At 44.5% G+C, this 27274-nt stretch overlaps 1 protein-coding gene across 3 annotated transcripts in view; it reads right to left on the reverse strand.

The window, feature by feature from the left end:
• Positions 1-12262: 12262 nt before the first annotated feature.
• The window catches only part of OSBPL10 (oxysterol binding protein like 10), a 291962-nt gene continuing 276950 nt past the window's right edge, over positions 12263-27274 (reverse strand). For all 3 annotated transcript variants that reach the window (XM_087430665.1, XM_004419456.3, XM_087430666.1), the window contains 4 exons: positions 22923-23109; positions 20687-20869; positions 16571-16724; positions 12263-13605 (listed from right to left, as the gene is read on the reverse strand). In XM_087430665.1, coding sequence (XP_087286791.1) covers positions 13561-13605; positions 16571-16724; positions 20687-20869; positions 22923-23109 — 569 coding nt within the window. In that variant the 3' untranslated portion in view covers positions 12263-13560. The remainder of the gene's footprint in view (positions 13606-16570; positions 16725-20686; positions 20870-22922; positions 23110-27274) is intronic.

Below are 27274 nucleotides of genomic sequence, written 5' to 3' on the forward strand. Positions count from 1 at the left end.
CTCCTCATTTTGCCTCTTTCCCTGTGCTTGTGTCTACGTATTCGGTAGGTCCGTTCCGTCTCTTGCTCTTGGATCGGTGACCTTATGTCAGTGATGCCTTAGGAGGCTTCCAGTGTGCTTCCCTCAGTTCTCAATGTTCCAGGGGTGGCCCCTATGTGGGCTACGTGTGTCCTTCTATTGTGGCCTGTTAGCTCTCCCTATAGGCGCCCAGGGAGGCTGAGTTATGCTCCTGGCCAGTTGTTGTAATGCTCAGCTGCTTGTAGTTGTTGTGGGCCCTTCAGTCTCTTTATCAGGTGTGGGGAGCCCCAGCACAGTTGGCTGTAAGTTCTAATACCACATTTGTGTTGCAGTATTTCTTTTAAGTGAGTAGGCCCCCAGTGTGGCAGGTTGTTAGGCTCAGGGCCTTAGAATTGCTGTAAACCTCTAGCCTATTAGGTCTCTTGTCAGCTCTCTGAGGATTGCAGCTGGGTGGGGCTGGCCTCAGGCACAGGAGCACCCAATTGTTTCAGGCTTTGGAAGGTGGGGCAAACCTCCTATGTGGGTCTTTGAGAAGCACAAGTCTTCTGCAGCTGACAAGCCCTGCCGCCCAGAGGTCCACACACATAGTCAACACAGTCCTGCCCCGTGTGAGCGCCCCGACCTCCCCAAGCGGACCCAGTCTCTCCACGGCGGGAGCCCCACACACTCCGCCACCACCCCACACTCTCCACCCGCTCCTTGTGCACACCCTGCCCCGCTCAAGTCAGCTCAGTTGCCAGGCTGCAGAAAATCCAGTCACCAATCTATGCAGGCCCACAAGTTGCCTGAGGGCTTGTTGTTGGGTGGGGCCAGTCTCTAGGGTGGGCTGCCTGCCCTGGCTGAGCTGGATTAAATCGGTGCTCTAGCGGGTGGAGCAGACCCTGGGCTAGCAGGTCTCAGGGAAAACTCCAATGGCGTCTGTGTCAGCACGCTCACACCAGGCCACAACAATGGCCGCCGCCAATGTCCCAGTCCCTGGAGAGGTCTCACCCCTCACCGAGATGCACTCAGGGCCTATTAGGTGAGTCTCTTGTCACCAAAGCAGTGTGCACCTTTCTGGTGATTTTAGGATGCTTTCTGGAACGGGTGAGTTTGTGCGCGGGCCCTTTAAGAGCCAGTTTTAGTTTCTTTGTGAACCGGGTTTTCTGGGGGTGCTCCCCAATGCTTTAGTAGCAGGCAAGGTCAGATATTATGCCACTGGTGTCGATTGTGCTGGGTCCACAAAATGCCCACAGCGGGGGCGCTCCCCAGCTCAGGGCCCCGCGCCTCCAGGGAGGCTGCGTACCTGTGAGCTGCTCCCGGCGGCCGGCCGTGACGCTGGCTGCTTGTGAAGGCGGCGTTTTTCCTCTCCGGAAGGGAGTCTCTGCCTCTTCCACCCCAGTTAGGATTGTCCGTTGTTGCAGGAGTTCCTCTCATCCAGTTTTCAGTTCTGTCTCAGGGGTAATTTTTCCACGAGTAGTTGTAAATTGGCTGTGTCCGCGGGAGGAGGTGAGTTCAGAGTCTGCCTACGCCGCCATCTTGACTCCGCCTCTATGACTCTTTATATGTTTTGAACCCATATTTTTAGGTCTGTATACATTTGGAACTTTTCATTGCTAAATTGATCTTTTGATTTTTGGAAATATCACACTATTTTCAGTAATGCTTTTTGTTAAAGCCTATTTTGTCTGATTAATAATAGTGTTATATCTGCTTTCTTAAGATATTTGCCTGATGTATCTTTTTCATCCTTCTTATGAATCCTACTTTGGATTTGTTGAGCTTTTAATTTTGTAGCTTGTCGGTTTTCATCAGTTTTTTTTAAAACCCTCAGTTATCTCTTTAAATATTGCTTCTGCCCCATTTTCTCTGCTATCCTTCTGAGACTCCGATTAAACATTATTAGACCTTCTTTATTGGCTGTCTCTACTTTTGCCTCTCCATTCTGTGTCTTTTCTCCTGACTCATTTCTGTCATCAGTTATGGCTACTCTCCATTGAGTTCATTTTGCTTATTCTATTTTTCAATTCTAGAATTTCTCTCCCCTTCCCAATCTATATTTCTTTTTATGGCTTACAGCTGACCTACTGACATGTTCAGTCTTCTTTTATTTAACATAGTGAGCATAGTTATTTTAAACTTTCTGATAAAGCCACTATCTAGAGCTCTTGTGGGTGTTTGTATTGTGTGTGTGTATGTTTCTCCTGCTGGTTGTTCGTATGATCTTATCGCCTAATATGCAGGGGGTTTTTTGTATTCTAGACATGTTTAAGAAACTGTAAGTTTAGGCCTAGGAAGATAGTTTCCTTTATAAAGGATTTTGTTTCTGCTAAGTACCTAGGGAATCTGGCAGGCCTGTTTAATCCTTAATCCTGTTTAAGGGATGATATATGCTGTACAAAGCTAGTCCACCATCCTTATAAGGGCTAGTTCATTATTCCCAGGCTGAAACTCTTCAAGGACCTCATCCTCACAAATTTCAATACCAAAATTTGTCCTCCTAGGTCTACAAATTTTCTGACAGTCTCTGCCAATTTCTAGAAGAAAAGGGCCCCAGATGCTAAGCTTCTCTCTCTGGATTTCCACCTCCTAGATTCTGGCCTGGTGATCCTTAGTTCTATGACGTCTTAGAGCAGATGTTATTGCTTGTCCAGCTTTTCTAGTTGTCCTTAGCCAGGGAGCTGGTCCAAACTCCCTAGTCCATTATTATCAGAAGTAAAGTATTAGAAACAAAATTATCTATGGTCCTCTGGATTCTAAAACATAATATAGCATTTAATATGTTTCTTACAACTTCTTCACCTCTATCTTGCTGTCTCATAGCTAGACATTATGACGGTCTCTGGGAGGCACAAAATTTGGATTGTCAATCTCTTAATATTTTATTTACTTAGAAAATACGGAATTTTCTTAGAGAGTAGTCTTATTTTTAAATTTTAAACAAACAGAGCCTAGAAGCATTTTGATTAGAATATCAAGTGTTTGCTTTTGTGAAACTGGCTTCAGTGAAAGCTGGAGCTAATGAGATTGAATGAAAACTCAGGATCAAATGGCAGCCAGAGTGACTGTGACAACAGTGCATTCTCGTGACCTCAGTACACGATCTTAATTATTCAAACAAGCTGGATAGATAAAACATCATCTGTTCTTTGCCAAAATTAGATTAACATGGATCAGAACTCAGGCCTGTATCCTGCTGAAGGAAATATACATTTAAAATGTTTCTGTGGTCCTAGCTAGTGATGAAAAGACTACACCAGCAATGCAGAACATGAGCACTAGTCAAGCTTTTCTCTCTCTTTCCCCAAGAAATATAAAAAACAAAAACGTCTGTCAGTAGGCAGACCTCACATTTTGTATCTTTGGCCTATATAGAATTAACTTTTAGGTCTGTAATCTATTGAGTTAATTTTTGTATATGGCCTGAAATATGAGTTTTATTCTTTTATCCAGTGGAGCCAACACCATTTGTTTAAAACACTATTATTTCTCCCCATTTCATTGGCATCTTTGTAGAAAACAAACTGACCAAAAATGTGTTGATCTATTTCTGAATTCTCTGTTCTGGTCCATTGATCTAAGTGTGTCCTCACACCAATACCACACTGTCTTGATTAACTGTAGCTTTTCAGTAAATCTTGAAATCAGGTAATGTGAGTTCTACAACTTTGTACAATGGCCTTTTAATATTTACCCTGGGACCACAGGCACACACTGGTTATCTTGGGCAAATGAGGATGTATTGTCACCCAATCTGCAACTGACACAGGGTTAATACTCAGAATATATAAAGAACTCTTCTTAGGAAAAAAACATCATAAAAGAGTTTGATTAGTCCTTAACAAACAAAATAGCAAATGGCAAATAAATATATGAAAAGGAACCCACCAAGTTAGCTAAAATGTATAAATAAGTGTTTGTTAGAGAGGATGTGCAAAAACAAACTCTCATACATTGCCAGTGGGAACTTAAACTGTTAAAACCACTCTGGTAAACTTTTCAGCATTAGCTGATGCAATTGAAGATACACATCCCTGTGGTCCAGCAATTATACTCCTAAGTCTGTCAAAAATAGCTATGCCAAATTGATAGTAGTATGTTAATTTAATAGAATGCTACAGAAGGAAAAAGAATGAACTACATTTTAAAGGAATAACATTGATGATTTAAAACAATTTGAGGGGCCAGCCCTATGGCGTAGCAGTTACATGCACATGCTCCGCTGCTGGCGGCCCGGGTTCAGATCCTGGGCACGCACTGATGCACCACTTGTCAGGCCATGCTGTGGTGGTGTCCCATATAAAGAAGTGAAGGAAGCTGGGCACAGATCCTAGCCCAGGGCCAGTCTTCCTCAGCAAAAAGAGGAGGATTGGCATGGATGTTAGCTCAGGGCTGATCTTCCTCACAAAATAAAAAAACTAAAAAAAAGAAGCAATTTGAGGTAAAAAGCCAGACCAAAGGATGTATAACATGACTCCACTTATATACAGTTCAAAAAGAGGCAAAACTAATGTATTTAGGAATGTATACACAGTGTTAAGGCTATAAAACAAAGCAGGCTGTGATTACACACAAAGTTGGAATAATGGTCAGCTTTGTGGGGGGAGAATAATGGGAGATTTGGTTAGAAGTGGGTAAGTAGGGAGGTTCTGCAGTCATGGGAACGTTCTATTTCTTGAGTTGGGTTGTGGTCACGTGCTTTAAAATAATTCATTATACTGTACATTTGATTTTTACACTATGCTTGTGTTATATTGCACACATAAAATGAGAGCAAGGTTGCAGACTAGGAAGCAGCAGGCCCTCATTCCTTTATGGAAACATTAATAAAAAACACCAATTACAAACTAAAATAACTTTACAGGGGCTCCAGAAAAGTCAGTCAATGGCCTATAGCAACTGAATGAATGCCCAATCAAGAAAAAGTCACACTCAAAATAAATAGTAGGAAATTTCATGGCGTCTTGCTACACCTGCCCCCCCCCCCCACCACCACCCAGTGTGGCATGGTTGGGAGAAAGCAGCAGCCCAACTCTCAATGGCCCCTCTCAAATAGGAGGGGGCAAAGCAGACAGAAAGACTTTATTTATTTGCAACATTCTAATGTGTCTAGGGCTGCCTGAAGAACTGGTCCTTTTCACCTAACTTGCCTAAGATAGATAGGGAAGAGCTGCGGAAAGAGGGAGGCACCACTCATAAAAGCTGGAGGGAGACTACAGACCTGTAAATGCCTGGGCAAGAAATTATGGGTAGAGGAACAAGAACATCTAAGGTCCTTAGAAGAAGCTGGGGGAAAACCATGGAAAATTAAGACACGTAAAAACAGCGATGTATAAGGGGGGAATGAAACAGCACACAGCCCCAGGCAAGACACATACCCAGAAAAAACATGAGAGGACCTTAAGCCTCAACCTGGGCTGATCCCAAGGCTCAGATACACTAGAAATTAGTGAAAATCTTCCCTGGCACAGAGCTAGTATGAAAAGACAGAAAGAGATGGTTATTTTTTCAAATGCCCAATTGTCAAACAAACAAAAAAGACGTAGCCCATTCAAAGGAAGAAAATGTAGCAGAAATTATCCTTAAGAAACGGGTATCAGGCTTACTAGACAAAGACTTGAAACTGTCAAATATGCTGAAAGAGATAAAACGAAGAATAAATCAGGAAAACGAACAAAATTAGAACATCAACTAAAATAGAAATTATCTTTTTAGAAAAAATCAAATTCTGGAGCTGAAAAAATAATTGAAAAGTTGACTAGCGGGGTTTAACACCACTCAAACAGGAAGAAGAAAGAATCATGAAGACAGATGAATTGAAATTATTAGGTTTCAGGAGACAAAAAAATTGTAGAAATGTGAAAAAACCCTATGGGACATCATTAAATGGACCAATATAACACTATGGAAGTCCCAGAGGTAAAAAGAGGGAAAGGGGCAACAAGATGGAAGAAATAACAGCAGAAAACTTTCCAAATTTGACAAAAGACATGAATCTACAAATTCAAGAAGCTCAACAAACTCCAAGTAGGTTAAACCCAAAGGAACCAACAGACCACACTGAAACACATCAACTGTTGAAAGCCGAAAGCAAAGAGAATCTTGATAGCAGCAAGAGAAAAGTGACTTGTCATATAAAAGCAATCCTCAATAAGATTATCAGTGGATTTCTCAGTAGAAACTTGGGAGGCCAGGAGGCAGTAGGAAGATGTATTTTATTTTATTATCATTATTTTTTAAATTCTTGTTGCTTTTTTTTTTTAATAATTTTATTTATTTTTCCCCCCAAAGCCCCAGTAGATAGTTGTATGTCATAGCTGCACATCCTTTTAGTTGCTGTATGTGGGACGCAGCCTCAGCATGGCCGGAGAAGCGGTGCGTCAGTGTGCACCCAGGATCCGAACCCAGGCCGCCAGCAGCAGAGCACATGCAATCAACTGCTAAGCCATGGGGCCGGCCCGGAAGATGTATTTTAAAAGAAAGAAAGAAAAAAAAACTAAACCAAGAATCCTAACCCTGTCAACACTGTCCTTCAAAAAGGAAGAAATTAAGAGTTTTCCAGATAAATAAAGCTGAGGGAGTCTACTACTACTACACCTGCCGTACAAGAAATTATGAAGTCCTTCAAGTTGAAATGAAAGGCTTTAGACAATAAAAATAGGAAGGTAAATACATAGACAAATATGAAAACCAGTATTATACCTTTGGTTCATAACTCCACTTTTCTACAGAATTTAAAAGACAAATGCACAATAATAATTATAGAAGATGTACTTTGTGACATCAATAGCAGAGGGGTGGAGCTGTAAAGGAGTTTCTGTATGTGATTGAAGTTGGTATTAATTTAAAATAGAGGGCCGGCCCCGTGGCTTAGCGGTTAAGTGCACGTGCTCCGCTACTGGCGGCCCGGGTTCAGATCCCGGGCATGCACCGACGCACTGCTTCTCCGGCCATGCTGAGGCCGCATCCCACATACAGCAACTAGAAGGATGTGCAGCTATGACATACAACTATCTACTGGGGCTTTGGGGGAAAAATAAATAATTAAAAATTACAAATTAAAATAGATTGTTATTATGTTAGGATGTTATATGTAATCCCTATGGTAACCACAACGAAAATAACTAGAATATAGACAAAAGAAAATGAGAAAGGAATCAAAATGTATCACTACAAAAATCAACTAAATACAAAAGACAATAATGGAGGAAATGAAGGACAATGAAGCTAAAAGACATACAGAAAACAAAATGGCAGAAGTCCTTATCAGTAATTACTTTAAATGTATATGGGTAAAATTCCCCAATCAAAAGAAATAAATTGGCAGACTGGATTTAAAAACAAGATCATCTATATGCTGTCTACAAGAGACTCACTTTAGATCTAAGGACACATGCGTTCAGAGTGAAAGGATGGGAAATATATTTCATGCAAATAGTAACGAAAGAGAGCAAGGGTGGCTATACTCTGATATCAGACAAAATAAACTAAGTCAACACACAAGGACATTATATATTGATAAAAGAATCAACTCATCAGAAGATATAACTATTCTAAGCATACATGCACCAAACATCAGAAGTGCAAAATATATGAAGCAAACATTTATAGAATTGAAGGGAGAAATAGCTCTACAATAACAGGAGACTTCAATACCCCACTATCAAAATTGGATACAACCACTAGACAGGATCAATAAGGAAACAGACGACTTAAACAACACTATAGGCCAATTGAACTTAACATACATACACAGATCACTCCACCCAACAAGAGCAGAATACACATTTTTCTCAAGTGTGCATGGAGCATTCTCCAGGACAGACTGTATGTTAGGCCACAAAACAAGTCAATAAATTTTAAGAATGAAATCATACAAAGTATCTTTATCAATCACAATGCAATGAAACGAAATCAACAGCAGAAGGAAAACTGGGAAGTTCACAAATATGTGGAAATTAAACAACACACTCTTAAAGAACCAATGGGTCAAAGAAGAAATCATAAGAGAAATTAGAACATATCTTGAGACAAATGAAAATAAAAACACAACATACCAAAATGTATGGGCTACTGCAAAAGCAGTGCTAAGAGGAAATATACAGCTGTAAATGCTTACCTTTATGAAGATCTCAAATCAACAACCTAACTTTGAACCTTAAAGAACTAAAAGAAAGAACTAAACTCATAGCTAACAGAAGGAAGGAAATAATGAAAGATTAGAGCAGAGATAAATAGAGAACAGAAAATGAAACCAAGAGTTGGTTCTTCAAAAAGATCAACAAAATTGACAAACCGTTAGCTAGATTAAGAAAATAAGAAAAATCAGAAATGAAAGTGGTGACATTACTACCAATTCTATAGGAATGAAAGGAATATAAGAGTACTTTGAACAACTGTACATCACAAATTGGATAACCTAGATGAAATGGACAAATTCCTAGAAACACAGCCTACCAAGACTGAATCATGAAGAAACAGAAAATATGAACAAGACCTATAACTAGAAGGAAATTGGATCAGTAATTAAAAACCTCCCAATAAAGAAAAGCACCAATCCTTCTCAAACTCTTCCAAAAAAGTGAAGAGGGAACACTTCCTAACTCATTCTATGAGGCCAGCACTACCCTGATACCAAAGCCAGAAAAAGATGCAACAAGAAAATTACAGAACAATATCCCTTATGAATATTGATGTAAAAATCCTCAATAAATAGCAAAGCAAATTCAACCGCTTATTAAAAGGATTATAAACCATGACCAAGTGGGATTTATTCTTGGAATGCAAGGATGATTCAACATATGAAATCAATGTAATACACCACACATTAACAGAACAAAGGGGAAAAAAACAAATGACCATCTCAATAAATTCAGGAAAAGCATTTGACAAAATTAAACACCCTTTCATGATAAAAACACTCAACAACTAGGAATAGAAGGAAACTACCTCAATGTAAGAAGGGCCATATATGAAAAAGCCACAGCTAACCCACTGAATGACAAAAGATTGCAAATTTTTCCTCTAAGATCAGGAACAAGACAAGGATACCAGCTTTGCCACTTCCAGTTAGGTATTGGAAGTTCTAGCAGAGCAGTTGGGCAAGAAAAAGAAATAAAAGCCATCCAAATTAGAAAAGAAGAAGTAAAATTATTTCTGTTCACAGATGATATGATCTTATATCTGGAAAACCCTAAAGATTCCACACAAAACTCTTAGAACTAATAAATCCAGCAAAGTTCCAGGACACAAAATCAACACATAAAAATCATGTTTCTGTATACTAACAATAATCCAAAAAGGAAATTGAGAAAGCAATTCCATTTGCAATAGCATCAGAAAGAGTAAAATACTCAGGAATAAACTAAACTAAGGAGATGAAAGACTTTTACACTGAAAACTACAAAATATTCCTGAAAGAAATGGAAGACGACATAAATGGAAAAATATCCTGTGTTCATGGATTGGAAGACAATATTGTTAAGATGACAATACTACGTGAGGTAATCTACAGAGTCAATGCAATGCTTATCAAAATTCCAATGATAGTTTTAGCAAAAATAGAAAATTCTATCCTAAAATTCATATGGAATCTCGTGACCCTTAATAGCCAAAACAATCTTGAAAAAGAAAAAAGTTGAAAGTCTCACACTTCCTGATTTCAAAACTTACTACAAAGCTACAGTAATCAAAACAGCATGGTACTGGCATAAAGACAGACACAGACCAATGGAATAGAGAGCCCAGGAATAAATCTTTGCATAGATAGTCAAATGATATTTGATAAGGGTACCAACACCATTCACTGGGGGAAGAAGAGTCTTTTCAAAAAACTCTCCTAGGAAAACAGAATATCCATATGCAAAATAATGAAGTTGGACCCTTATCTAACACCATATACAAAAATTAGCTTAAAATGGATCAAGAACCTAAACACAAGAGCTAAAACTATAAAACTCTGAGAAGAAAACATAGGAGAAAAGCTCCATGAAATTAGATTTGGCATTGATTTCTTGGATGACAGCAAAAGCTCAAGCTATGAAAGAAAAAAGACATTGTACTTCATCAAAATTAAATACTTTTGTACATCAAAGGACACTATCAACAGTGAAAAGGCAACCCACAGAATGGAAGAAAATATTTGTAAGTCATAGATCTGATAAAACACTAATATCCAGAATATATAAAGAACTCCTACAACTCAACACATAAACAACCCAATTAGAAAATGGGCAAAGGATTTGAATAGACATTTCTCCAAAAAAGATATACAAATGGCCAATAAACATGAGAAGATGTTCAACAACACTAATCATTAGGGAAATGCAAATCAAAACCACAATGAGATAGCACTTCACACCCATTAGGATGATTATTAAAAACAAACAAAAAAACAGAAAATAAGTGTTGGGGAGGATGTGGAGAAATTCACCCCTTATCCATTACTAGTGGGATTGCAAAATGGTGTAGTCATTGTGGAAAATAGTATGGCAGGTCCTCAAAAAATTTAAACATGGAATTTTCATATGATACAGCACTTCCACTTCTGGGTATATATATCCTTGAATGAATTGAATGCATGTACTCAGATATTTGCACTCCCATATTCATAGCAGTATTATTCACAATAGCCAAAAGATGGAAACAACCCAAATGTTCATAAGAGATAAACAGATAAACAAAATGTGGTGTATATATACAATGAAATATTATTCAGCCTTAAAAGGGAAATTCTGATGACACTTGAACACATGCTAAGTGAAATACGCCAGACACAAAAGGACAGTATAGTATGATTCCACTTATATGAGGCACTTAGAGTAGTCAAATTCATAAAAACACAAAATAGAATGGTAGTTACTACGAGTTGTAGAGGGCAGGGGAAATAGGGAGTTATTGTTTAATGAGTATAGAGTTTCAGTTTGGGAAGATGGAATCTTTATGGAGATGGATAGTTGTAATGGTCACAAAATAATATGAATCTATTTAATGCCATTGAACTGTACACTTTTAAATGGATAAAATGGTTTACTTTGTTACATATATATTTTACCACAATAAAAGAATTGTTTAATAAAACAAAACATGAACTCAGCAAAAAAGCATAAGAAAACAAGGGGCCAGCCCAGTGGCGCAAGTGGTTAAGCACACACACTCCGCTTTGGCATCCCAGGGTTCACAGGTTCGGACCCCGGGTGCACACTGATGCACCGCTTATCACACCATGGTGTGGTGCATCCCATATCAAGCAGAGGAGGATGGGCACGGATGTTAGCTCAGCGCCAATCTTCCTCGGCAAAAAAAAAAGGAGGATCGGCATCAGTTGTTAGCTCAGGGCTGATCTCCCTCACAAAAAAAAACAATAAGAAAATAAATACAGCAACTCATAACAACATGGACTGACCTATAAACACAATGTTAGCTCAAATAAGCAAACTATGACTCCATTTGTACAAAATCCAAAAATAGGCAAAACCAAGCATGTTCTTTAGAAATTCACACATAGTATGTATGGTAAAAAATAAACAAAACAAAATACAAGAGAATGATTACTTCAGGAGTCAGGACAGTGGTAGTGTTACCTCTGGGGTCAAGGAGGGGGTACAATTTTGTAGGGGGACAAAGGTGGCTTTTAAGGTACTGATTTCTTAAGCAGTGAGTACATGGGTGTTTATAATTATCCTTGGAACTGTAATATATTTCATATAAACCTTCTGTATATGATATTTCATAATTTTTTAAAAAGGCAAAATGAACCCTCCTCTACCACCACCACAAGAAAAGTAAAACTTCATGTTTTACTTCCCAGATAGTTTATACTTCGGAGTAAGACTGGAAAATCTAAAAACGCCACACTGATTACTTTTCAGTCTTCTCATTGAGGATTTCTTTTTTCCTGAAAATAGCATCTATTCTGCTTTCCCTCTCAGAAATAAAATGGTTCCAAACACTTTATTCTCCCAGATGTTTTAAGACTATGGACCTGAACAGGCCTACATTATGACTTTGCCTGGTAGTAACTTCTCACAAAACAAAACATTCACTAGATATGAGTTAAACGTTCTTATGAACTTGTCAGAAAATATCCATAAATAATGTTTACCTGGCAAATTTTTTAATGAGTTTAAAACATTGTTTTGATGTAAATATGACTGTTGTTCACAAATCAACACTGTCTAACCAATAAAATTTGAGCTCATCCAGAGCCACCAATTCCAACAGAACTTTTGAATCCCGAAAAATAAAACAAAGACACACACATAGGTACAGTATTTAATCGAAATATATTTGTCTAATATCTACAAAGTGTGAACAATTGGTCTTAAGAAAGCAGACAAAAGGCACAAAATCAGTATTACTACAGAGAAGTATTCATGCTACTGGATTTTATAAATATTCTCATTAGAGTGGCACAGTAAAAAATACATTAAGCGTTGAGCAAAAATCAAATACTTCATTTTTTCCCTTGATTTAAATTCTAGTCATGTCTTGACCTCATTTGTAAAGGCTAGGGACTGAAATTCAACTGAAACCATGGGACATTTATGCAGGCTTTATGTATGGCTAATCACAGTGGTTTTCTGGCAGAGTTTGGGTCACATGAGAGGTGCACTTTAAAAAAATCCACCAGAAATTCTTTTCTCTTTCCCCAAACTAAACACAAGATTGAGGCTGTAGTTGTGCCTGTTTGTACATGCATGCATGTATTTAATTTCCAAAGCCCTTTTTTCATCATAAAAGTAGTGAAGTCTCCATACGACTTGTTTTCTACTGTAAAAGCAGCAGCTTCTGAAACATGTATGACTAGTGCTTTGAGCATGAGAAATTGTCAGAAAGGTTCTGGGGCAAGTAGATGGGAGAAAAATTCCCGTGGGCCTGGCTCTAGGTTCTCCCAGAGGTGCTCCCTCCTAGAAAACTCCAGCATAAACCTTTAACAGCTTCCTGCCCGCTCCCCATCCAGTAGGAAATAACAGTTTATCTTTCTTGAGTATGGACAAACAAAATGTTGAAGTAGGGAGGGAGGTGGGAATCACAATAATTTTGAAATGACAGCCACCCACACTTCTACCAGGAATGAGCCACTTTCTAGCATATGGACATCAATTGGGCCATGCCAATAATACCTTTGTTTTGCCAGGAACTGACTACGTGAGAATACTTTTGTGAGTGCAAAACATTTCTGGCAAAGTGAAAAATAGAAAACTTCAAACCTCATTGATAAAAAGGAGCTCATAATTACCCACTGAAATCTTGGTAAGTGCAGTGTTTACATGTGTAATAATACTCAGCAGACGTGTATACAGTGCACGAGTGTGAACACAGTGTGCTGAGAGCTCACACACAAACCTGTGTACACACACATGCCCCAAATGGCTCTTGAATAAATTCAATCCTACAGTAGAGTTTGGGGGTGCATTTTTCACAGTATGTAATTTCTCTCTCAGGTGCCATTTCTTGAATAATATCAAGAGGTCTCAGTGAATATCAGCAGAACCTTGATACTGTACCACTTTAATTCCTACAAAAACAGGGCTATTTCTGAAAGCTCTGCACGTCCACCCATCAGTGTGCCTTCCAAAGGGGATTGAAGTATACCCAGCCGTCACCCTGTAAGAGAAGGAAGAAGCCATTACATGGAGACCTCTCTGGGGAAAGGGGAGAAGCAAAGACAGTCCCCAGCCTCGGCTAGGCTGCAGGCTGAGTGCCACGCACAGCAGTGCTCCGTTAGCAGCTGTTCAGGACCACCACCAATATGTCCCTGCCTTGTTCCTGATATCTCACAGCCACGCCATGCTAGTGGTCTCACCACCCCTCCTCAGCCTGGCTGCTTTTTAGAGCCCATATAATCTTCACATCTTGGTATTTCAGGAGGAAACCCCATGAGATGACCAAAATGAAAAAAGACAGGGGGCTTCGTTGGTTTACATCAAGGAAGACTACTTGGCACAAAGAAGCTCTTTGAAACAGCAGGACAGGGGAAAAGAGAGGGTAGCTGGATGAAAGGTCAGGGGAGAGAAAAGGCAAGGGCCTGATGATGAGGAATTTGCCCAAACCAGCGATTTACAGCCCACCAGCCTGGAGGAGAACGCCCAACGAAGGCTCTCTTCAGCAGGCGGCGGTCACAAATAAATCAGCGCACGTGGGAGAAATGACACTAATCAAGTATCAGAGAGGAAAAGGCAAGAATCAAAATGGTCTACACAACCTGGTGCTAGACTAGAAGGGAATATACTGGATGGTAACAATTCTGGGATGGGATGATTTTCATTCTTTACACAACCTCAAGCCTTCTGTTATGAACATACTGGCTCTTATTAAACCCAGGGGAAAGAACTACATGTGTTTTTCTATTGTTGTCATTTTGCTTTTAACGTGCAACTTTCCACAGAAGTCAGGCAAACTAGTTGTCTCAGAAAGACCAGAGCCACCTCACAGCAGGATCCTTGAAGGATGTTGTGATGATAATTTTATGTCTCAACTTGACCAGCCACGGGGCACCCAGATCACACATTATTTCTGCGTGTGTCTGTGAGGGTGTTTCCAGAGGAGATTGGTATTTGAATCGGTGGCCTCAGTAGGTTCCCCCCACCCCAATGTGGATGGGCATCGCCCAATCCACTGAGGGCCTGAAAAGAAAAAAAGGTGAAGGAAGGAGGAATTTGCCCTTTTTTTCCTGCCTCACTGCTTGAGTTGGGACATCTCAGCTCACCTTCTCCTGCCTTTGGACTGGATTTACACCATCGGCTCCCCAGGTTCTCAGGCCCTCAGACTTGGACTGAATTACATCACTGGCTTTCCGAGGTCTCAAGCTTGCAAATGGCAGATCCTGGGGCTTTTCAGCCTCCATAATCTCATGAGCCAACTCCTCATAATACATCTCTAAAACAGGTCCTATCGGTTGTGTTTCTCTGGAGAACTCTGACTAATACAAATTCACCTCACCTGGGCAAAGCTTCCAGACAGGGTTCGCCCTCAGAGTCTCATAACGACAGTGTCTCCCCAAGCAGGCTTCCTGTCTGAACCAGAATCCAACCTTGACGTCTCTGTTCAGTCCACAGCCCTAGTTCCTGCCTCTGGGGAGAACAGGGGCTGCTCCCCTAAGTCCTCCTCAAGGTGACTAACTCACCCCGCAGCCTTCTAGCCAAACAGAGTAACCCTCCCTGGTAGCAGAAGTAGCAGCACCTGGGCCAAAGCAAGCCCAGACATATTTCAATTAGCTTTCAGTGTTCACATTTTTAAAAATTCCTTGACACCAAGCAAATATCAGATTTCTCATAAAAAATTCAGATTTCTGGCTTCTTGTGAAGAACTGGACAGTCCATCCATAATTACCTGGAGATAAATGGCCCCGTCCTTGTCCACTTGTTTCCCCCACTGATGCTGCCAGGCTCCTGAGGGCCTGCCTTAAAAATTATGGCTCCTACACTTACATTACTTCCAATGCTGTTCTCAGAACGTTTCCCAATTCCCAAACAACTTCAAGAGCATAAGGGAAGGGCCTCGATCGGGCTACATGGTGCCTTGCCCACTTGCCCAGTGGGTGGGCCGTCATGTGGATATTTCTGCCTTCCAATGTCACTTTCCTGGGTGACAGCAGCAGCATTTTAGGCACGGGACGCACGTTGGCCTTTCCTAGCTCTCCATCCCATTTGGCCCACAGGAGGCAAAGCTCTGAAAGGGTGGTTTTCAATCATAAAGGTTCCAGCCCACCGAGGTGTGGAGATGGCTGTGAGGGGCTTCACAACTAATTGGTTAGTAATGATAAAGTAGCAGGGATTGTGAATGTTGCTTTTTTTTTTTTTTTTTTTTTAAATAGAACAGGGCCGGCCCCGTGGCTTAGCGGTTGAGTGCACGCGCTCCGCTGCTGGCGGCCCGGGTTCAGATCCCGGGCGCGCACCGACGCACCGCTTCTCCCGCCATGCTGAGGCCGAGGCCGAGTCCCACATACAGCAACTAGAAGGATGTGCAGCTATGACATACAACTATCTACTGGGGCTTTGGGGGGAAAATAAATAAATAAATAAAATTAAAAAAAAAAAAAAATAGGACAGCATCCAGGTCTGCAACACCATTCCTTGCCCTCCCTGGCAGGCTGATGGGCTTTTCTCTTTTTGTGTGAGGAAGATCAGCCCTGAGCTAAAATCCGATGCCAATCCTCCTCTTTTTTTTTTTGCTGAGGAAGATTCGCCCTGAGCTAACATCCGTGCCCATCTTCCTCTACTTTATATGGGACGCCGCCACAGCATGGTTTGACAAGCAGTGTGTCGGTGCACGCCAGGGATCTGAACCAGCGAACCCCGGGCTGCTGAAGCAGAGCACGCACACTTAACCACTAGCCCCACCGGGCCGGCCCCTGACGGGCTTTTCTGATGGAGAATGCCATAGGGGAAGTGTCAGGTGCTCAGTTCTGCCCACAGGACAGCCAGGCCCAGAGCTGGAGCTGGAGCCAAGCTATACCAAACCTGCCCAGGATCTCCTTTGCCCATTCTCATTCATCCAAACTGCTGCGTTAGTGAGACAAATCCATCTCCCCTCGCTCAGGACAGTGCCTAACGACCGGTGGCGGAGTTACCTCCTGGATAAAATACTTGGGCTGCCACGGTGTGCGGAGGTTCTCCCGCTTCCGTTCCTCCACCCGCTGCTTCTCCTCCAGGCGCCGCTTCTGCTCAGTGGCAGCGTCGATGTCCCCTAGCCGCAGGTATCGGGTCACCTCCCGCCAGAGGTTCCTGGGGATGCACGGAGGAGAGGAAACGGTCAGGCAGGGACAGCTGGCCCGGGGATGCCAGTCCTCGGGAAGGAGGGGCCAGAGCAGGGACGGGGGCATCTGGCCAGGCCATCAATACGGGCAGCTCCTCCCCGGTGCCTCAAAGACTCCTAGAGCCAGGACAGGACCCCAAGGCTGCCAGGCTCCCAGTCTGTGCTGTCTCCACTCTCCCCTCGTCCCAGGAGCATGCCTCTCTCAGGGCTCTGAGGGTCTAGGGATTGACTCTAGTACTAACAGTAGCAGTAAGCAGGCGTAATGCTTCTACCAGAAACAGCAATAATAATAATAGACACTTACGTGGCATTTACCATATTTCTAAGCATTTTACATATATATATTAACTCATTTAATCAGCATAACAACCCAATGATATAGATGCTATATCCCCTCCACTTTAAAGAGGAAAAAATGTAACATCCGTATAAGGTGAAGTGACTTGCCCAAGGTCACTGAGGTGTAAACGTGAACGATGGCTGCTTTCCCACAAGGGAGGCTGGTATCAGGAGCTCTAGACTGGGGCGAGTGGGTGTGTGTCTGTGCTGCAGGATCTGTCACCACCCCCACGTCAGCACGGAAAGTTGCTCCTCTGCCTCATTGTTTCCCTGGAGAAGGCAGCCTAGACCGGCTCCTGTCTGACAGGAATCTGTGCGGCTTTCCTCCTCTGGACCCTAGCCGAGTCACACACTCTGTTCCAGAGGGTGAGGAAAGGAACCGAGGTAACGTGCTTGCTCACCTAACGCATCAGGACAAGTCGGGATTTCACACAGAAGGAGCCATGAGAACTCACAGTAGCGAGCTTTCCCTCCCCGGCTTTGAGGGAAGGCTGCCTCTGCGGCGGGGTATGCGAGCGCTCCATAATTAGCTCCTGGGCCCGGAGCAGGCCCCCATCGGAGCGCCCTTGACCCTTTCCAGGGGAGGGCCTCGCGTAGCAGGACACCTTGAGTGTTGGTGTGATCAGGCTGAGGAAGGGCAGGGGGGCTGCCAGCAAAGTGGGGACAACGAGCAGCCCCTTCTGGGGGGGATCAGAGTCAAGGAACTGACAAGGGTCAAGCTCCTGTGCAAGCTCAGCCCACCCACTGGACCTGCCCTGAGTCCCACCGTACAGAGCCCCAGGACAGCGATGCTCTGGCTCCCATTTTACAGCAGGAGAACCTTCTGGAACTGGAATATAAAGCCAGGTCTGACTGTCCCCACAGCCCTTGCTCTTTCTACTGTGCCCTGATACCTGATTTAAGAGGGAAACAAGACTTGCCAAATAGTACACTGAAATGAGGGAAGGGAAGGAAACGGTGAGGGGCTGGGGGCTGGGTCAAATCAGTCTTTTTCATCACCTACACTCTCAACACACATCTCGTGCCTGGGGGGCACGGTGCTGGGCACAAGGACATCCTGGGTGGGGGGCACTCTCAAGGGCAGGACCTCCCATGATCAAAGTCTCATCATAACCTAGTAGCCCCAAGTTTAGAGGGTAGAGAGCCCCAAGGACTGGAGAGCGGTAATGGGACAAGAACTCATCCCAGATGAAGGGCTCTGCCCAGACACGCACAGGGACCCAACCAAGAGAGCCATCTGAGGGTGCGGGGTGCTGGCAAGGGGCTGGGGGCTCATCTAGAGAGGGCTCTGAACTTCAAGCTAAAAGAAAAAGCACAAAGGTCAGGAGCCTTCAGGATGGGGGGGTGGGAGCAAGTCAGGGAAAAAGGAAGCCAAGGGGAGCCCCTCTGAGAAGGGGAGGTCAGCATGGCAAAGGGCCGGTGAGTGGCTGAGGCGGGGCATGGCTGGCATTACTGGCCACTGGCTCTGCCTTTACCCACCGGGGCTCCAGGGCTCTGGTCACAGCAAAACGCCCGCTCACACCAAGCTCTGGGCATCAGGAGCAAAGTTACAGGTGTGGGCAGTCAATGAAATAACTTCACTCCTCTCCCAACGGGGCAGTGGTTCCCTTCCAAGGGGGCTAGTTGGCGCCTGGAGGCCTCACCAGTCCAGGGCCATTGTGAGATCTGAGACAACTGGTCTAACACTAGCCCATCTCGCCACACAGATGGTCTCTCCTTTGCCTCTGCAGGTAAGGCCTGGTGACCCGGTGGGGTAAGTGGGCTCAGGTGCTCTGAGCAGCAAGGGAGCCCCTGGACCAGCCACTCCACCTCTCAGGGCTGGCTCCCCTATGGAGAACAGGGTGGGCTGGGCTCGGTTTCCCCATAGTCCAGCTCCATGTTTCCATCAAGTCCACATACGAAGACAAAAGAAGTAACATCCCTCTCTCTTATTCTGGTACCAGACTCCATCCTTGCTCCAGGCTGAATTCTGAGGCCCCATGGGCTCACTGAGGCAGCAGAGAGTCTTAATGAAGAGAAGCTCAAGCTCATCTACTCTGATACCCTTGGAAGAACAGCATGAGGTAATCATAGTTTTGTTCTCAACAGCCAAACCAGAAACAAGTCATGCCATGATATGAACCACAGGGTTCCTGACTGTGGGAAGGTGTCATGAGAGGCAGTATGGGCAAGGGGGTGGGTTTCCTTTCTACCACAGCCTGTCTGTTGTCCTGCTATCATCACCCGATCACCTGGGCTGAAAAAGCCAGCGGGTGAAAGTTCATGCCCTCCATTTGGACACAGAGAAGGTCACACTCACTGTCCCCAAATAAACAGATTAACAAGGAGGAGTGTACTAATCCTACAACAAAGCAAAGTCTCCAGGGATACTGAAGCCCTGTTTTTATTAAACTCAGTTATAATGTATTATTTATACACACTGTTGTATCCTTGCTTTGTTTCCACATAATAAGCCCTTTCTCCATTTGGTTACATACTCTTTTTGTAATGGCAAACCCTTTCACAGAATCACCTGTAGTTTCATTTTAATTCTACACCATATTTCTAAAGAGCAGCATGCTTTTAGATAAGGGCAGCAGTCAGCAAACATTTTCTGTAAAGGGCCGGACAATAAACATTTTAGGCTTTGCAGGCCATATGGTCTCGGTTGCAACTACTTAACTGCTATTGTAGCAGGAAGGCAGCTATGAACACTATGTAAATGAATGGTCACGGCTGTGTCCCCATAAAACCACAAAAATCAACCATGGGCTGGATTAGGCCCATGGGCCATAGTCTGCTGACCTCTTGGATTAAAAAATAAAAACGCCATATTCCAAGAAGATTCTGCTTGTGTACCTGCTACATAAACATCACTTTAAGTGGCTGCAGTAGATTCACACCCTAGAGTGGACATACTAACTGAGTGGATACTCCATAATTTACTGAACCATTTTCCTATCGTTGGACAGTTAGGTGGTTTCTTTTTCTTTTGTTTGCTATTTAGTTTTCTTTTTTAAAAAGTACTCAATCTTATATTTAAATTTTTTTCTGAATTTAAGAATTTTCCCTTAGAATAGATTCCCAGAAGTAGAATACAAGATTAAAGTGAATTCATGAATTTAACCCTACTGATGCATGCAGCTAAACTGCACCCAGTCCTACTGTTAATAAGCACAGGGTACAGAGTGTCAATTTTATTCAACGCTTACCAGCACTGAAATTTTTTGTAATTATGTTGTTAATCTGGTAAGAAAAAAACGCATCTCATTGCTTCACTGCACAGTTCTTTGATTACCAGCAACTCTCCGTATTTAACTTTGCAATTAAGCAACAGACCAGTTGAATTGACAACCTCTTTCAGGACAGGCATTAAAAGTCTGCTGTAGACCATCTTCAGACTCCACCCCATAACTGCAGAATAACTAAGCTGAAAGCTCCAAAGGATCTACTCTTAGGTGACAGGCAGTGGAAAATTCAAATATCTAAAGAAGTCAGAACGTGCTTCCTGGCCCATTTCCATTATCTGAGCTTTCAGAGGCTTCCTCTCTGTCCCGTGGGCCCAGTGCTGAGGACAGCTAAGCTGGAGAGAAGCATGCGGCCTGATTCCCACCTGGACTCCATGGGCCCCTGCTTCTCCAGGGGTCTGATCTTCTTCGGGTACACTGGCAACGTGGTGGTGTCGATGACTTTGGTTTCTCCGTTGCTGTAGGTGAACTCTAAGGTACCGTTCCATTCCCCGTGGGCTTTACAAACAATGGTGTTGGTTGGGTTGTGCTTGACCTCTGCTGTGACCCTGAATTAATGAATGAGTCAAATGAACACACTTTGTGAGATTATCAAAACAGAGACTGACCTCAAAAGCTGTACTCACATTTAGAGGTTTTTTTTTTATGGGGTGGAAGGGAAGAAGAGTTGTTTTTTTGCCGTTTTGCTGAAAGCCTAGCTCTTAAAATGTGATCTAATATCCTTGAACAGAAAATAAAGCATTGGTAGAAAAACTGGTGACATCTGAATCAAGTAGGTAGGTTAGTTAACAGTAACGCAGCAATGTTAATTTCTTAGTTGTGATAAACATGCAAAGGTTATATAAGGTGTTATTATCGGGGTGGAAATGAAGCAATTCAGTAGAAACAAAATATACCCTTCTCCTCCCCAAAATAGCATCTAATAGTGCTACATTTTAACTGCTGAAGGAGTGTGAGAGTTGTAGGGAGAATTTTTCAATGCTTAAACGAGGTCAGTTCAGCCTGTGGGTCAAACCCGGCTGCTCACAATCCCCCCAGAGATCACACTGAAAAAGGAGGGAATGTTCACCCCAGGCCCGCACATTCCCCTCAATCAAGGCCTTGCAGTAATACCTTCCTACTCACTGCAGCAGCCCTGAAGGACCACCTGCAACCTCCCTTTACAAGGGCCTTTGTGGAGATTGTGACCTCTCACTTCACCCCGCCTAGCCTGAGGGAGCTCCAGGTCTCCAGTGCTGGGTGAAGGCACTCTCCCCACCTTGAAACTTGCTGCACAGAGTAAACGCAGCAGAAACAGGGGAGCCTGCCCCAAAGCAGCCAAGTGTAGGAACTAAGCTCCTCTCGTTCTAACAGCCCAGCTCAGCTTGAATTTAGCTTTCAAACAGAGGCCTGGAAGCTTGCTCCCTGAGCCTGAACACAGCCACGGTTCCTAGGTGGCGAGGCAAAGGCTCACGGGTGGCATCAGGACTCTTATGGGCTGCACACAGTGGAAGGGTGTTCGTGGTGTGCTGGTAAAGGTTTAACAGCTGGCTTTCCAGGAGGGAAAACACCTGATTTGTAGCATTTGCCAATTTCTGCAGTGTCCAACCACCGCTGATTGCAAGCTACCGATATAGTACGAGGGACCGTGGGGCTGGGGAGAAATGCACACAATCAGCTCTGTGGGCCAGTGTGTGTGGCTCCAAAATGGCCATGAGGGCGTCCACTTCCCTGAGTGACACTCTGACATCTTCACGGGAACACCGTAAAAAAAAAACACTTTCCAAGAAAAAGGGCAAAGATGGGAGTTGGCTTATACGGAGATCTGCTCCAAAGAAGTAATTTCTATAACGGGAGAAATAAAAACAACTTAATGGTGGCCAGCCCAGTGGCGTAGCAGTTAAGTTCATGCACTCTGCTTCAGCGGTGGTCCAGGGTTCATAGGTTCGGATCCTGGGCATGGACCGATGCACCGCTTGTCAAGCCATGCTGTGGCGGCGTCCCATATAAAGTAGAGGAAGACGGGCACGGATGTTAGCCCAGGGCCAGTCTTCCTCAGCAAAAAGAGGTGTAATGGCATTGGATGTTAGCTCAGGGCTGATCTTCCTCACACACACAAAAAAAACAAAACCACTTTATGCTTCCCTTAAACAGCGGATCACTCCTTCAATTTCTTAGAATCAGGATTCTCCAGCTTTTAAAAGGAAAGAACTGGTCCTGCTCTCACAGAAGATATGGGATTCAGGAGATTTAATGGAACCAACTCAACATGAAATGGGGAGCTCTCAGGCAGCGTCTGAGCTCACAGATCAAACTGCTTCCGAGCAGAGAAACAGGCTGCGGCCTCAGAAGGGAAAGTTTCTCACAACAAATGAAAGCGACTTTTATTCTCTGGTGTGTGTTCTGTGAATACGTCGCCACAGGATTCACTGTAAGTTTAGACTGGAGAGGGCTAAACAAAACTGCCAAGTGAGGGGGAAAAAAGGCGCCTCTTTGGAAAAAGATCTGTAACTTTATCTTGATTTTCAACTTATCCCATGGCTGGAACCCAATCTTCTGATGGAGAAAAGAAACTCAGGGCATCATGATAAGACAAAGCCAGCCTCCCTGGCTGCCGCCTACCTGTGGACTTTCCCTCCGTAAAAAGGCTTCGTGTGGAAGGTCACTGTTGCTGAGTACCCAGTCTTGGCACAGCTGATGCTGACTTTTCCTCCAAGCTCCACCCACGGGATGGTGAGAATGGACCGGGCGTAGGCACTAGGCAGGGTGAACACGTACTCCTCCCCATGTTCCAGGAGCCTCAGCACACCTCCAGGGAGAGAGGAGGGAAGGGTTAGGCACACAGACAGAGGAAAAGGACAGCTGGTGACCAAAAGGCACAAAGATGAGAAACCAAACAGCCTCCTGCAATGGATGTCATGTCTCCCACCTCTGCAAAGGTCAGCCGCTCATTCGCCGTGTATTTATTTATTGCATCCTCTGCTGTGTGCCAGGCACTGCGCAAGGCGCTAAGAATATAATGGTGAACAAGACAGACCCGCTTTCTGCCCCCAAGGAGCAGAAGAGAAAGGAAGACATTAGTTAATCATCAAGAAAACACAAAATTGTAACTGTGATGAAGGTGGGAGGGAGAGGTGCCCAGTGCCATGGAGGCCTCCAACAGGAGCTGACCTGGAAAGAGAAATTTCCCTATGGAAGGGACACTTGAGCTGGATAAGAGTTGAGCAGGTGAAGAGGGAAGGGAAAAGTCTTCTAGGCAGAAGGAAGACCATGTGCAAAGGCCCTGTGGTGAGAAGGAGCCTGGTGAGCAGGAAGGGGCTGAGAAAAGGGCACACATGCAGAAAGGGAGGTAGTGTGTGTTGGTGTGGAGGCTGGCCAGGTCAGCAAGGGCCAGACCTTGTCTTTTAAACTTTGAAAAAGCATGTGAAGGAGTCTTGCCTTTATTCTGAGCGCGCAACAAAGACAACCTCAATGGTTCTCGTGAAGTTAGAGAAATCAGACTGCACAGCTGCTATCAGCAGCCTGGGGCAGACACACGCCATGAGCAGGAGCTTGACATGCACCTCTAGAACAGGGGTTCTCCATCCTAGGATCTAAACTTTAGGCTTGGGGAGGTCTTAATTCTCTCAAAACCAGGCAAAATTATGAGGGTCTATTTTTCTAGGGAAAAGAGCCACAGTTTTCATCAAGTTCTCAAAGGCTGACAGGACCATCCCCCAAAACGCACAAACTCCCAGGCTGCTGTATAGTTTGCTGACTGCACACAGGTGCCCACCGAGGGCTGAAATCCAGCCGTTGCTTCGGCTAGTCTGGCTGGGCACTCACAGGGCTGCCTCTGTGTCGAGGGGCAGACTTTGCTTCACACAGAGGCCCATACAGCTGGCAGAAGCCCTGAGAACCAGGCTACGGGCTAAGATTTGTTCCGTATATGGCATCTTCTCAGCATCCCATTCCAGTACTGGGGCTTAGCTCCCTGAACAGATGCCCCCACAGCTCTGCTCCAGCTCCTTCCGGCCTGGCAGTGATCAAGGGCCCCAGGAGCCTCAGGAAGGAAAGTTCTGTCCTCTGGCCAGACATACGAGGCCAGAGGGGGTCAGCGGTGTCCCCTCTCCTGGTTCCTCTACTGGGAAGAGTGAGGAGTGGGGCCAAGGGCGCCCATGTGTGGCACTTTCTGGCAGCCCGGCGTTCCCGGGGCTTCACAGGCATTACCTCCCTTAAGCATCACCACTGCTCTCTGCGGCAGTAATTGTTATTGTTTTTCAATAAGGATGAGCCAGGTCAGTACTTCTCTCTCAGGCTAGATAAGCATCTAAGTCAGTCAGAGCTAGGATCTGCCCGGGGGAGCGAGATGAGTGTGTGTGTGTGTCTTTTGGTACTGGTGAGCTTGCGGGGGATCTGAGGCGAGACGGCACTAAATGGCACAGAGGAGTCAGGAATGCTGAGTTTCTCAAGTCAGTAAGAAGATGCGTGCAACTGTAACTCAATCTACCCTTGAAAATTCCTTTAATCACCATGTGCTGCAGTCCATGGAGAACATACTTGGGCTTGTCTGGAACCAGCCAACTTGCTCTCAGGTAAGTCCAGGAAAGGCAGTTCTGCCAGCCCACAGAAACAGACGACTAGTCTGTAAACCCAAGGTGACATGCCTCCGCATGTGTTTAGGGGTCCGGATCACTCCCAGGGGAGGGATGCTCACACACGTGGGCACACACAAAAGCTGAGGCCACCAAGGAAAAACAGATCTGTGGGTCACTCACGATCATGTGGGCAGCACTGGAGGGCGGATATCACAGCAGCATTTAAATCTCTCTCTCTCTCTCCCCGCCCCCCTGGCCAGGCACATAACTGAATATGTGTAACATAAATGCACAACAGCACAACTCCACTACACCAGATACACGGAACGTCAGAACAGACCGACTTCTCCCCACCTCCCCGACCTGCCACAGCTCTCATCATTGCATTAACTCATCTTCCTACAAGGAAAGCCTCAGGCCACCTAATGCTCCCACTCCGACACTCGACACTCGTCCCTCGTCCCTCCTCCTACGCCTCAGAGAACTGCCCCAGATAACCCTTGAGGCCCCATCCTACAAATGCACATAAGGAGGACCAGCATGTCTATGAGGAGAATTAGACTTTGGTATCTCAATCCCTGTAGTTTCTGATCAGGACCCTTGGAGGAGAATGGCCAGGTCTGATGTATTTTTTGTTTCAAAGCTAACTTTGTGTCTGACTGCCTCAAATTAGGTTGCTTGAGAAGACAGCCCAAAGCAGGTGGAAAATTGCAGCTAACGGCAAACACAGATACGGCATCAAGTCAAGAAGAACCGGAAGTGAAAGTTCAAGAGAGAGGTCACCTCAGATTTCTCTCTCTGCCCCAGTTCTAGTCACAAGCCTCCGGTTCCTGGAGTGCCAGCCACGTTCTCACAGTCTCGGAGCCTGTGGCAGCTGGGAGACGCCCCCGGGACCCTGTAGAGGAGGCTGCCAGCCCCACAGTCACTCTGCCTTCAAGGGCCCAGAGAAGGTTTCCTATCCCCCCAACCCTGCCCTCCATGCTAATGGACTACTTGGTAGTAAAATCCTTCCAGATGGCCAATATGTCTCCCGACAACACCACCTCACCCTCATGTCTATGGTGTCCCTATTTTGTGGTCAGCCCTTCCAGTCACTAACTGGGAGTACCTGGGGGACTCGCCCATCTGCACGCCTTGCCAGCAGCCTCTCTCTTCAGGACAGGCCCAGACACAGCCATGAGCTCCCCATGCTGAGTCTTCCTGGTCTCATTCACAAAACCAACTTTGCAAGGTAGGATCATACAACTGTTATTTATTTATTTATTTTTGAATATACATACATGGAGAATATGTCACAGATTTTGAGAGACCTGGATGAGATCTTAGAGGATCCTTCCAAGTCCTCTGTCACTCACCAGCCTGGTGACCTTCCCTTCTCTGTGCCTCAGTTTCCTCATCTGTGACACAGGGATAATGGTATCCATACCTCGCAGCGCGGTGGTAAGGATGAGAAGACAATTCTAAAACTCATCTAAAAGCACACAGCCTGATATGCCGCCAGAATCTGAAGGTTTTATATTCTTTTTTTTTTTTTTTTTGTGAGGAGTTCAGCCCTGAGCTAACATCTGCCAATCCTCCTCTTTTTGCTGAGGAAGACCGGCCCTGGGCTAACATCCGTGCCCACCTTCCTCCACTTTATATGGGACGCCGCCACAGCATGGCCTGACAAGCAGTGCATCGGTGCGCGCCCGGGATCCGAACCCGGGCCGCCAGCAGCGGAGCGCACGCATGTAACCGCTACGCCACGGGGCCGGCCCCTGGGCGAATTCTTAACAGTGGTATTTCCATTCGGGAATAAACAGGAAATCACAGAGTCTGGCAGTGGGTTATGCACATGGGGGACGAAGAGACGGGGAGGTGTCCTCCTCCCACTCATTCCCAGAAAAATCTCTTTCAAACCAAAGTGACATTTCCCTCAAGTCCACAGAAGTCAAGTGAGCCCCAAAGCTGAGCTGGTCTGAAGGCACTGGCGAGACCACACTCCTTTGGCTCTTTTCTGAAAATCCATAAATGTGTGCTTACTCATTAAATCACCTGGAATTATGCCTTCTCAGTACTCTCTTTTTTTCAGGGTTGCATAAAAAAATCTGTCCCTAGTATGAATAAAAGACTATACTAAAACTAGACTTACAGATGGGATCACAAATGACAGCTCCTTTTAAATTAGCCTAAGATCTGGCAGAAGCTGGAAGATGCCAAATAGTCCATCCTTCCACACCGTGGTTAGGCCTCAAGCTGGGAGATTTTCGTTGTGAATCCCACAAACTGATTTACCAATAAACGTAAGGCAAAGCATTAAAATTTTCAAAGTGGTAAGTTTAAAACAAGTTTGCATACGATCTGAATCTGAGGAACCAAAATATTTCCATGGGATATTTACTCCGGAAAGCACAGAAT

The sequence above is a fragment of the Ceratotherium simum genome, chromosome 5 (assembly GCF_057802395.1).
Source record: "Ceratotherium simum simum isolate JZ-2026a chromosome 5, ASM5780239v1, whole genome shotgun sequence".
NCBI classification, from domain to species: domain Eukaryota; kingdom Metazoa; phylum Chordata; class Mammalia; order Perissodactyla; family Rhinocerotidae; genus Ceratotherium; species Ceratotherium simum.